The 13,630-nt window shown below is 24.3% G+C and overlaps 1 protein-coding gene across 1 annotated transcript; it reads right to left on the bottom strand.

Moving 5' to 3' along the window:
- Nucleotides 1-1,403: 1,403 nt before the first annotated feature.
- On the bottom strand, nucleotides 1,404-12,679 carry LOC145838426 (ribonuclease Oy-like). Its single transcript, XM_082946015.1, has 8 exons — nucleotides 12,539-12,679; nucleotides 12,287-12,351; nucleotides 10,926-10,998; nucleotides 10,781-10,848; nucleotides 4,508-4,621; nucleotides 4,370-4,418; nucleotides 3,224-3,289; nucleotides 1,404-2,256 (listed from the first exon to the last, which is right to left on the bottom strand). The coding sequence occupies exons 1-8, from the start codon at nucleotides 12,662-12,664 to the stop codon at nucleotides 2,083-2,085; spliced, it is 735 nt and encodes a 244-aa protein (XP_082802141.1). The 5' UTR covers nucleotides 12,665-12,679; the 3' UTR covers nucleotides 1,404-2,082.
- Between the last annotated feature and the right edge of the window lie 951 nt (nucleotides 12,680-13,630).

Here is a 13,630-nt window from a genome sequence, read left to right as displayed (position 1 = left end):
GTTTTTAAAAACCAAAGTGTTTTAATCATTTTAAAAATTAGTAGTAAAAGAAAAGGATTTAAATATGAAATTACTTATAAACTCGACTTTTGGACTATCGAAGCGAAAATAATAAAATTTTCACGTCGATGTCCAACAGTGTTTTTGGAGTAGTATGACTCTTGTAATAGATTTCTGTATCAATTTTTAACAAAGAATTAATCATACTAACTAATAAATTACTTACGAATTACCAAAACAAATTTATATCTTAAATTGCAATATTGTTTATAAGCTGACAAAAAATTAAAATGCGCAAGCTTACACTGAAATTTTATGAATAAAAACAGGAAGTAGAAATTTATTATACTTTTTCAGTCTAATTAAAACTTATTTATTTTTGCGCTATGCTGTAAAACAAGCTTCAAAAATTTATTTACCGAAAGTTAATTATAAGTGAAATTTATTGAAGTATACGTAATAATAATATAGAAAGGTATATAATAGACAAAACTAAATAAGATAGAGAATTCAATAAAAAAAAAAGCCTCAATATATACAAATAAAGTCTACTATGAATTTTTTATTACTTTTTTACTGCTTAACCGGATACAACACATATAAGTTACTTACATTGTATAATAATTAATGGTATACTATCAAAATCCACCTTTTTTTTTACATTTTCTTTATTTAATAATTGATTTTATGTTTTTTTTGGAATTTTATTTATTACTTTTCTTTATCACTGTTACCCCTAACCCTCGTTCGGTAAGCTGTTCTCGAAATTGACTGGGTGGATTTTGAACGTGTCCCTAATTAATGAACTTTACCGCAAGATCAACAACTTGCTTAGATCACAACAGCGATTTCACTCGACTATGCCTGCCTGATGAGTACTAATTAGGACGAAACCGGTCGTAGGTTGTCTCGGACACTATTGTTGTTGATCTTGAGGTAAAGTTCATTAATTATTATTGATGGCGCGAAACATCTCAACTTTGTTGATGATGGCCATAATAACTATTGGTTACTTACGTTGTAAAATATGTATTATCTAACTCTTCTTTTTTTAAATAGTAAATTTTAAAGAAAAAAACATTATAAATAATTTTTGACTACTTAAAATACGTCAACCTACCTTTATTAAAAGTAACTTTTAGTTTTCATGAATTAGTTAAACTTTATTGTTAAACAAAAGAAGAAATGTTAGAATAATTAATTCAAAATCATTCTAGTATATTATATAGTCTAAAATTTGTTTCAAAAAGTTATTCAGGTATTACATGTTAACATATTAGTAACTTATTTCCAGTAGTAAAGAAATTTACATAAGTTTAAATTAATTTTAGTAAAACTTAATAAAAGCAAAAAATATTATATAAAAATCACAAAAAATAACAATAATAAGTAGATAAACATTTATAAATATCCCTTAGTCAACTTAAAATATAATTGAAGTGTTTGATTAGTTAAAATATGAAAATATATAGCTTTTAATAAGTCTTTACTATGACTAATAACAGTTTAGTTATCTATATACACCATAGAGTTAATAACAAACAAAAGAAAATAAAAAACATAAGTAGTTGTTAAAAAAAGATTAATTATTGCACTTTACAAACTAAACTACACACACACACAACCTACTTTCCTTTTTTTTTTGAATAAATATTTTCAACTGCAGTAGTTTAAATAACACAGCACTCATTATGATAATTCAAGAGTAAGTTTTTTTAAAATATTTATAAGTCATGTACACCTTACACTAGGTTAAAGCTAAAAACACAGTTTTTTGTATAAAAAATATCTTAAACTACCGAAGTACTCGAATTTTTTTTTCGATTTTCATCGATACAAGTTGTACAAAAACTAAGTGAGATATTTAAAGTGCAAAACAGAGCTAGTGCAAAATTAAACATTAACAAATTTAAACAGTTAATTTATCACAAGTATAATACAGTAACGATAGAATTTCTATATGAAAATAAACTTATTTTTTATAACAGTCTGTTTTGAAATCATGTTGTAACAGATATAAAGTAACTTGAATGTTTACATTTAAAATGAGTCCAATTTGAATTTGTAAAAAAAACTGCATTTTTATATTTTCAAATAATAGACAGGTTGGTCAGTATGGCACGGGTAGATGGACTTCAGTGTCGGTTTGAACACAATCTTTCCCCTCTTGTTCGAGTAAGAGTCGTCGCAATCGATGGTGTTGAAGTGCTTGTCCATGCAAATTTCCACTTGAGTCAAATACTGGTAACCGTTTACCTGAAAGTTAAATGCATAATGAAGCTTTAATATATGAAATGTTAGATTTCATAAGAAATAAATTATATTTATTTTATTTAGTTTAAAAAAAACTAATAATGAGTAAGTGTGTGAGATGACGTTCATGTGTTGCAAGAGCTAAAACTGCAACTTCAATAAATAATAAAAGAATAAATTGAATTTTTTCAAAATAAAATTTAATCATTGAGTGTTAAAAAACCATATATAAGCTGTTGGGGGTTAACTTACGAAACTTAAATCCAGCAAAAAAGTAAATTGTATTTAAAAAAAAATAGAGAGATAACATGATTAAAAAGTTTTAAAATTAACTATTTCTAATTAACTTTTATGTAAGTATCAGTAACTTCCCGGTAATTTAAAGTTTAGAATTATTACTTAAAAAAGTAAAGCCAATTTTTTTTTATATAAACGTTTGAGTATTTTTAAAGGTAACGGACAAATATAAAAATTACGATTTTCATAAGTAAAACTTATGTTTAATACAAAATTAGACCTTGGAAAACTACGAAATTTTGTATTAAACAATAGTTGTAATAAAAATTTTAGTTTTAAATAAATTGTTTTAAATAAAAAAATCTCAACTTCTGCGTGCATGAAAGAAAAAAAAAACATTATAAATTTTAAAAGCTCTGCTTCATGACAATTATGACTTATCTAGAACATTTTTACACACTTAAGATATTGTCATTAATTTCCAAAAATTAAAAAAGAGGCAAAATATTTTCGTTGTAGAAATATAACCATATTTTTCTTCGAATAATTTACTTTCAAGTTATACACATTCCTTTGTAGATTTGATAGAAAAATTTTAAAACGTTTAAAAGTTTAAAAACTTTTGTAACAACATTACATTTGTTTATATTACTAGCATTAGTTTTTATTACAGAAGTTCTAATTTTTAATAAATTAATACCCATAACATAAACAAACATTATTTAAAACTTACTTTTATACATCCAACATTTACTAATGAGTTTGAAGCATCTTCAATTGTTTCTTTTATTGCAGATAACTGTTGCAAAAATTAAACTTAAAAATTAAATACTTTATACGAGTTTCAATGATACGATATAAAGGATATACATTTTCCAACGTTCGGTTTTTCCTTTATGCTAACTTAGCGCATTAGTCATTCTTTAGTAACACATTTATCATAATTAACAAATATCATTAGTACTTAATTTTTGTCTTAGTTAAAAATCATATATATTGTTCATTTTGTTTTTGCAGCTTTATCGTCTAATGAATTGTTTTTGCAGTGTAACATAGTAATTTAAATAAAGTTAAAACAAAATTACTTTTTTTGTTTAATTTTGACATTAGAGTAATTTAATATTGTTATTATACAAAAATATAGAACTAAACTTCGTGTGATGCTAAATAACAAAATCAAACAATTTGTAATTATATTAGGGATATGTAGAAATAAACATATTAAGACAGAAACCCAAAAATAAAATATTCAAAATAATCTTTTAAAACTATTATATTTAGTAAGTAGTAGTTATATCTAAGCTTTTTCATTAATTTCATAAAAACAGGGTAGCCACCGGTTTTTGAATAATTTCTTCCAGGTTTTCTGAATTTTTTCCAGGTATGAAAGTACACGTTTTTGGGTCTATTTATTCCAGGTATCTTTTAAGTTAAGTTTAAAAACATTAAAAAGGTATTGTAAAGCTACTTTAAATGTGTTTTTTATCTATATGATGGATTTTTTATGTCAAATCAAAACTTTACTAATTAACATGTAAATTTTTTAAAACTCCAGGTTTTTAATGAACTGTATTCAAAATTCCAGATTTTTCCTGTATTTTTTTTTTTCAAAATTTTTCAAATTCCAGGATTTTTAGATATTTTTAGTCCAAATTGTCAAATCCCAGGTTTTTACAGGATTCTTGGTTAAGTGGCCACCTTGTAAAAAGTATAAACTTTCATGACAAACTTTAAGTAAACTTTTTTTTAAGTTGCTTGTAAATTTTATTGTCAGCAGTAAAAACAATATAGCAAGACTTATCATATAGTGTTATAAAACAGTATAACTTGAAAAAAATAACACAAGTATAGCAAATTTTATTAAAATTAGACAACTTACGGAGTAGCTATCTGAATGTGACGGTGTTATTTCTGATGATTCTAAGATTCTGTTTGTTTACGCAAATATGTTAAAATCAGATATTTACAAACTTTTATTTTCAGAGCATAAAATTGTTAATGTATTTTTCAAACGTACTTGGTCAAGTTCCATTCCCTGTTAAACTCAAGACCCTTTGCAAAGTACTTGTGTTCAGAGTTGAGAGCTGGCAGTGAAGCGGCACAGGTTCCGTGTTTGTCCCATTCATGCTTCCTGTCCGGTTTAAACTACTTGTAAAAAAAATTCCGCAAAGAGTCGTTGTGAATGTTAAATTAAAACGTATTTAACAAACTATGATATACATTTTAGAAATAGAAGAAGTATTTTCTGATTAATTTTTTTTCTAGTTTAAATTTCAGAGTACAAAGTCAGAGTATTAACCTACTTTTCATAAAACACTTACCACTCATTTAAAACTTTTATTCAATTTATTTCTATTACTTTATTTGCTATTTAAGGGATTGTGAATACCTACAATCTGACTTTTTTCAGACTATCGTTAAAATTTTATGACACTTAAACAAATTTTAAAAATCTAATTTAAACTTAATGTCAAGTCAATATAGTTGTGTTTAACATTTTTTTACAAAAACTTACAATTCATCAACTGTGTTATAAAGCGATTTATTAAAAAAAAATGTGAAGAATAAAAAAGTTTCTACAGAAAATAAATAAAAAAGATTATTATTTACATAATGTCAGTTTTGTAAATGTGAGAGTATGAAGTGGAATTTTTTAACGACTAATTAAAAGGAATTTTAAAAACTATTTAAAAGTATAAATGCTGCCTAGTTTTCTATTAAACATTTACAATTTTAAGGAACTTGTTTTCTGTAGGCGTACAAAAAAAAACCAATATTATAACGTTTCTAAAATAAATAAATAAAAATAATAATAACAACTTTATGAGTAAAATTTTAATGAAACTTTTTTAGTAAAGATAAAAACCCTTCTTTCTAATGTTTAAAACTTCATTTAGGTTAGATTTATTATAAATTTATTTGACACTTTAATAACTTATTTCGAAAAAATGCACAAGACTCAAGTTTCATAACAATATATATTTCATGCTTAACTCATCAGTTGTTTACTAAGAAATAATAAAAAAAATTCAAAAGTTTATCAATGCTAAAAAAAATACATATGATTTTAAAAAGACAGATTTTGAAAACATCAATGATTACCTGTCAAAAAACAATTAGACTTCATTATTCAATAAGTCAAAAAATATCCAATATTTTTATGACCAATTTATCAGCTAAATTCAAACCTCAATTAAACGTTTTACACCACTTTATTCTAAAAATAACAAAAGTAAGAAATATCCATCTCACATTGAAAAAATTATTAAAGGAAAAACTTATTCTCTAAAAAAATAGTAAGACAAATAAATCAATTTCTAAAGATTATAAATATAAGTCAAAAGAATATCAGTTAGCCGTAAAAAATTACAATCTTGAATATGAAGAAAAATTCTGTAAAAATCCTAATTTAAAATAGTTTTATAGTTATGTAAAGTCCAAAATTAAATTAAGTACTGCAATACCCCTCTTATACGACAATAACTTGGATAAAACAATAACCTCAGATTTTGAAATAGTCTACTTTTTTAACAGAAGTTTTCAAAAAGTATTTAAAAAAGATGACAACCACCAAAGTTTTAAACTAGCTTAAAAAATTTGTGGTAAAATGCAAAGCTTGTTTATAACAAATGAAGACATTAAAAATTCAATTAACCACCTAAAGGATAAAATCATTAAAACCTCAGAAAATATCCTGCCCTATTTTATTAAGTATGCGATTCCAACAATAATTTTTTCACTTTCAATCATTTTCAATTGCTCTATAGAATTAGCTGAAGTACCAAAATATTAAAATATTGGAAAATGTATTTTGTCATTCCGGAAAGGTAAAAACACAACGCGTTAAACTATAGGCCAATATCTTTAATTAGTGGGTTTTCTCGAATTTTTGAACACATTATATCTGTAAAAATTTTAAATTACCTTTTTGACTATAATTTACTATCTGATAAACAACTTGGTTTTGTCCGTAACCACTCGTCAGACGTTTAATTTTTAACATTCATGGATAGTTCCTTATCTCAAAAACAAATATATTAGAGTAGTTTAAACTGATATCCAAAAAGCTTTTGATTCAGTATCACAGAAACGATTATCAAAAATATTGAGTCAGTATAAACTACATGATACCTTAGTGAAGTGGTTCAATATCTTTTTAAGTGGGAGATCACAAAGAGTGGTCATTAATGATACGCTGTCAGACCCTTTGTCTATATACAGTGGAGTACCACAGGGTGGTGTAATTGGTCCACTTCTTTTGTTAATTTACATTATCAACATTAGTTCAAACATTGATATTAAAAGTGATAAGAGCTTATTTGCAGATGATACAAAAATTTTTAGTGAATCAAATATCTGTTTACAATCTACTCTAGATAATATCTACAAATGGTTAAAGACAAAAAAACTCAATTTTAATCCATCTAAATGTAAGATTCTAACAATTTAGAAAAACAAACTGTTTGACCCAATTGACCTATTTATCAATACCACTAAGATACCAACAATTAAAGTCTTTAAGGATTTAGGAATATATATCTCTAAAAAATTAAAATGGAACGAACACATAAATTATTTATATAATGATGCACAAGTTTCATCATATCAAATATCAAATTTTTTTTAAACTAATTCAGCTACCATTCTGACAAAACTATTCAAAATATACATTCGTCCCAAGCTTGAATACAATACACAAATTTGGCCACCCTTTAAAAAAATACATTAACAAAATTGAGTCTGTGCAAAGAAATTTTACCCGGTTGATATGTAGTCGTTGTAACATATCCCATTTATCATATAATGATAAATTAGTTAAACTTGGATTGAAGTTTCTAGAGTATAGAAGATGGTAATTTGATTTATTTATGCTTTATGAAACTATTAATGGGAAATACAAGGCTTTATTCAGCCAATTTTTTCAGTTTTTCCCATAATAATTATCAAACAAGAGGAAATGATAAAAAATAAAATGTAAAAATTATTTTAACAACAGTCAGTGGTAAGGTTAATTTTTTCAAAGTGCAAAGATTATGTGGAATTACCACAGGATGTAGTATTGTGTTAGAAGGTGGAACATTTTCGCTTAAAACGAATAAGATTTAATTTAAATAGTATAAATACCAGTAAAATTTAGTAAGTTTTCATAAAAACAACACAGAAAAACAAATAAATAAAGATTCGTATAATATTTATCTCATCTAAATTAGCTACGATTTCTTCATATTTCTATTTGTAATATTAATTAGTTTTATTTTCCTATACCTTCCCCCTGACAGAACATTAATATACTTTTATAATTTTTTTATAAATACTTTTGTAAGTCTTAAGTTATTGACTTTTATATCAATCAAATAAGTTTAAATTTGTTAATGAAATTTTATAACTTTAACTATGTTTGATGTTTTGTTTATGTTAATTTTTTGTTGAACATAAATGTTTCTTTTTTTTTTCTTATTGTGTGTCCTGTTTAAGTGGCTCAGATTTTGATGCCGGAGTCCAATATTGCACAATAAACAATATAATTATAAAAATAAATGTAGCTTATTTGGTGAAAATGTAATCAATGTAAAAGTAATAATAATAGAGCAAGGGGCAATTAATAATATATAAGTACTTCCAATTACAAAGCAACTAAAAAATAAGTAAATATAATAATAATAACAATAATAATAATAATAAATCTAGCTTATATAGTGAAAATGTAATTAATGTAAAATTAATAATAATATCGCAAAGAGTAATTAACAATACATAAGTAATTCAAATTACAATGCAACTAAAAAATAAATAAAACATACGCAACAACTTATAAAACAATATATAAACACAGAGAAGCAGTATAATCAAAGTCTTTATGTTTACACAATTTAGGTTTTCTTATTAATATACATAAAGCCTTCAGTTTAATTAAACAATAAAATCAAAAATGCTAAAACAATTTTTAATAGGTTTAATACTTTAAAGTTATAATTACTTGCACAATCAGGGTTATTAACTAGTTGTTCTGCAATAGCGATCTTTTTAAAGCATTTAATATTCTGATAGATTTATTTTCCTTAATACAGGTTTTACAAAATTCATCAATAATTTTTGGAATATGCTCCTTTATCCTTTTGCCAAATTGCCTTGAAGTCATTCTTGAAGTTGACACACTGTACAGACTTGGGATACCCAGTAAAGTTTTAAAAAATTCGTAAATTTTTAAACTTATCAACTAGTGGTGTACAATTTACATTTAACTCACAAATGTATTACCAACACGATGGAACAGCCATGGGCTCCCTGTTCTTTGTCTTTTATACAACTTTGTCTAATATATTCATGGGCTTTATAGAAAGAAATGTGATCTCTTAGTACAAGAAAAATTATTTAAGGTATGTTGATGATTGTTTTGTGTTAGGAAAAAATGAGAAAGAGATTGATAAACTCTTTAGTGTGTTGAACAAAGCACATTCATCAATAACATTTACATCAGAAAAAGAAAACAACAATGAATTGGCTTTTCTTGAAGATTTAGTTAAATGACACAAGAACCAATTTTTGACATCTGTTTATAGAAAGAATACTTTTACTGGAAACTATTTAAACTTTCATTCATTTTGTAGCGTGAAATGAAAGACAAATTTGTTAAGAACGCTCTGCCATCGAGCACATAAAATATGTTTAAGAGAATTATTTGCTGATGAAATAAAACAGATAAAATTGATACTAAATACAATGGCTACCCACAAGAACTTGTAAATAAAATAATTAATTTAAACCTTAAAAGTACAAAATAAAGCTAGCAGGGCCAAGGATTATGTTTGTTTACTTAATTATTACCTTATGTCAATAAGAACTCAAGAGTTACAGAGATAAACATCAACCAATTAAGAAGTAAATCTTATCACTCAGCAAAACCGAGAGTTATTTTTTTTATCAAGACCAATGATTAGACCTGGGGCAAAGATCCGATTTCAGAATATAAAAAAAAAGTATGGTAGTTTACCAGTTTAACTGCTTCTGTGAAGATAGTTATGTCGGAATGACTTCAAGGCAATTTGGCAAAAGGATAAATGAGCATATACCAAAAATTATTGATGAATTTTGTAAAATCTGTAATAAGGAGAACAAATCTATCAGAATAATAAATATTTCAAAAAGATCTGCTATTGCAGAAAACCTAGTTAATAACCTTGATTGTGCAAGTAATTATAACTTGAATAGATTTAAAAACTGTTTTAACATTTTTAATTTAGTTAAACTTGAGGCTATATGTATTAATAAAAATTAATTAATAAAAAAATAGAAATTTTATTAAGAAAACTTAATTGTGTAAACATAAAGACTTTGATTATACTGTTTCTTTGTTCTAAAAAATTGTTTTATAAGTTGTTACATGTTATATTTATTTTTTAGTTGCATTGTAATTAGAAGTACTATGTATTGTTAATTCTCAATTATTACTATTACATTGATTACATTTTCACTATAAAAGTTAGACTTGAAACTTTTTTATGACTGCATAGTAAACAACTGATGTGTTAATCATGAACATGCTTAAAAATATATTATTTTACTTAACTAGTTACAACAACCAGGTATAATTGATAAATATTCTTAAAGATATATAATAAATTAATCAACTGAAAATATATATTGTTATGAAATTTGATTCTTGTGTATTTTTTTGAAATAAATAAATTTTTTAAAGGATTGCTCCAAGGTTTTTTTAAATTTCAGTTGATTAATTTATTATATATCTTTAAGAATATTTATCAATTATACCTGGTTGTTGTAGCTAGTTAAGTAAAATAATATATTTTTAAGCATGTTAATTTGCTGCAACTAAAGATAAACAACACCAAAATCCTAAATTTAAAAAATAAAAATTATTTTTTTAAAACTCATTGGTATTATAAGCAAGAGTTCTACAAACCGGGGTCTGGAAGTCAAATGTGACTTATCAATTGGAAGTTTTTGGTCTGAAACATGCAACTTAACAAAAAAAAACAATTACTGCAGAAGAAGAAATTTATGTATTTTTTTAATAATTAGTAACTATAATAAGTTTTTTTGCTTATGAATTAACTTTTCTGCACATTTTGTGCAGTTCACTTAAAATTTTATTTCTAGAAATCTTTTTAACCATAAAAAGATAGTTTTAAAAAACTTGAAGTTTCCAGTTCAATAAAAAAAAATACTACTAATGTTAGATACATGGAATATAAAACTCTAAGATTATTTTAAATATTATATACTTATATGATTGATTTTACAGAAAACTTGTCTAAAAAATAAAACTCACCAGAACTGAGTGTGAGGTGTGAAATCAATCAAGTTTGGCCAATGTTCATCTAAATCTTTCTCAATGTCCTTTATAAATATAAATACAATATAAAAAATCTAATTTGAAAACAAAAAATTGCTTTTCAAAATAAATTAAAACTTACTGATATAGCATGTTCATTAAACTTCCAGTCATCATTGCAGAAAAAAGGCCCAGTTTTGTCATCATTATTGGGCCTAAGTAAGTTTCAATATATTATCAATTTAAATATTTTTATAGGCTTAAGCACATATCAGGTCAGCTATTTTTTGTAAATTTTCCAAGAATTTCTTCTTTATTCGTTGATTTAAACATAAGTTTTTTGGTTCAAATATACTTAAAATATATTGTGGTGCTACTTGACGTGGGTTTATTTTTTTTACAACAAGCGTAATTATTTTTAAGTTTTTCAAAACCGTTGTAAAAAGATTGTTTGCATTAAAAACTTTTTTTTAAATGACTTCACCTCAATAAAGTTATTACATATTCTATGTTCAAAACAAAGTGTTGTAGTTTACAGCCATACCAAAACAAATTGGATGAAACAATTTATAAATATTTAGACAAAATTATAATGAAAATATTTTATCAAAAAAAAAAAAATAAGGGCAAGTTGTAGCTCAAGACTTTTTCTAAGAAGTAAAAAACTAAGTTATGTACAAAACTAACTATCAATATTTTTTTATTAATTATAAAAATGTTAATAAACTTTCAAAATATATTTAATTAATGAATTACTTTTTTTTTTACTAAAAATAACATTGAATTTTATATGAAAGCTTGAAATGCAAAGTACAAGCCAGTTTTTATAAAATAAAAAATCTTATTTAACTTTTGAGATATTGTAATTTCTATAAAAAGTTTCCGATACAAACACATAGACTGCAAATTTTTTGCGGTTGATTATCTCAGTAATTACAAATTAGAATCACAAAAATTCTATCTTCTCCTTCATTTTTTGAGCTAGAGACCTCAAACTTTCAGGAAACGCTCATTTTATAATTTAAAAAACTTTGAATGTTGTGATTCTAATAACATTAAAAAATTTAAATTTTACATTAAAAAAATAATAAATGGGTTTTTTATAAAAATTTTATTTTCAAAATAAAAAAAATCATGCATTAAATCTTTTTAAAGTTTAATGATAATTTTTGTGTAAAAATTTGAAGAAAATTGTTTGAAAAATGAATGAGGATATATATTTTTAGTGAAATGTTCTTTTTTTGGGTTTTTAGTTTGCCCCTTCCCTTAGGAACCTAATGAGTTCACCAACTTTGATTGCTTATATCTTAATAATTACTTTGAATTTTTTCAAGCAAATGAAAATATCTGAAAGTTCAGATAAAACTCTATAAAAAAAGATTGACTTGTAAAAATCAAGGTCGACTCCCTTGCCCTTAACATTTATCAAGTATACTAACAAATGGTTTTTAGAAATAATAAACTGTATTTTTAGTTAAAATTAAAGCTTTTCATATAACAAACCAAATTCCATGAATAGTCCATTTGTTTGAAGTCAAACTGTGGATACAATGCTTATGCATTTGTTTCTGGAATAAAGTAACATGTGAGATTATTTTCACATTAGTAATTTTAAAACAAAAAGTAACTTTTTTAACTTTTGAAGATTTATAAATTTATCTTCAATTAAACTACTTCATATCACTTTCCTTTTGATATAATTTTTATTGACAAAAAAACAGTGATATAATTTTTAAAAGTGTTGTAAATACTAACTTCAATTTGGTCACACGATGCAGGTGCCCATGTTTGAGTGAAAACCATATATTTCCATTCCTTGTCATGACGGTGTGCATGTGCTGCAACACTTAAAAATACAAAGAATACAACTATATTATACATTTAGCTTTAAAATAAGTATCTGTAATTAAATACTTTTTCAAGTAAAAACTTTAACAAAATAATTTGTTTTGCTTTTGTTATCACATCTATCTAAATACACAGGGTTGCCACTTGTTTTTTCCAAATTTTTTCCAGGTTTTTAAAAGTAAACATTTTTGGGTCTATTTTTAGTTTTAAGTTAATTTCTATAAAAGAAACAGTGTTAAATAGTACAAAAACATTTAAAAGATGCTGTAAAGTTACTTTAAATGTGTTTTTTAATAAAAAAATTTTTTGATGATGACAAAAAAATCTTATTTATATAATAGATTTTTTGTGTCAAACTGAAATTTTAGTACTGAAAATCTTAAAACTATTAAAAATTACAGGTTTTTTGATCAAAATTCCAAGTTTTTTTCAAAGTTTCTCAAACTCAAGGTTATTTTTGCCTAAATTGTCGAATTCCAGGTTTTTCCAGGTAAAGTGGCAACCCTGAATACAGCACTTTTAAAATTAATTAAAATATCTTTTAATTCATTTAATAATAGATTAAACAAAATATTGAAATACTCTTTGTGGTTTAACAACATTCAAGTTTTTAAATGCCAATTGGAATAATTTACACAAAGTATAGTTTTTTTAAAGAATTTTAAAGTGATTGGAACATTTAAATAAAAATCGAAAGCAATTTTAAAATTTATAAAGAATTAAAAATTTAAAAGTACTACAGAATTACCATTTTTGAACAAAATATTCCAGTCTTTATCATCAAAACTTAGTCTAATTAATTATAAAATAAATGGTTTATGAGGAAAGTTAAAAACAAATTGTAATCAATTAATCTGTCACCAATCAAATTTTTTAAATAATGTTAGTTATAGTTTTAAATATTATAAACTGAACAGAAACCAAATTAGAGATCTTAAGTAAATAAAAAGTACCTGCAGTTTTAGTAAAAACTGCTTAAGGATTTTTGCTTTATTGGCT

This window comes from Thalia democratica, chromosome 6 (genome assembly GCF_965202585.1).
Source record: "Thalia democratica chromosome 6, ktThaDemo2.hap1.1, whole genome shotgun sequence".
NCBI lineage: Eukaryota > Metazoa > Chordata > Thaliacea > Salpida > Salpidae > Thalia > Thalia democratica.
Note: the sequence above shows the minus strand (reverse complement) of the source record. Positions and strands in the feature narration are given on the sequence as shown.

Bases quoted from the DNA above. Each gene is read 5' to 3' on its own strand.
- LOC145838426 (XM_082946015.1), bottom strand. From the start codon at position 12,664: ATGTATAATATAGTTGTATTCTTTGTATTTTTAAGTGTTGCAGCACAT. The intron at 4,622-10,780 runs GTGAGTTTTATT...TAAACCGGACAG, and splicing joins ACACCTCACACTCAGTTCTG to GAAGCATGAATGGGACAAAC. The intron at 2,257-3,223 runs GTAAGTTTTAAA...TTTAACTTTCAG, and splicing joins TAAATGTTGGATGTATAAAA to GTAAACGGTTACCAGTATTT.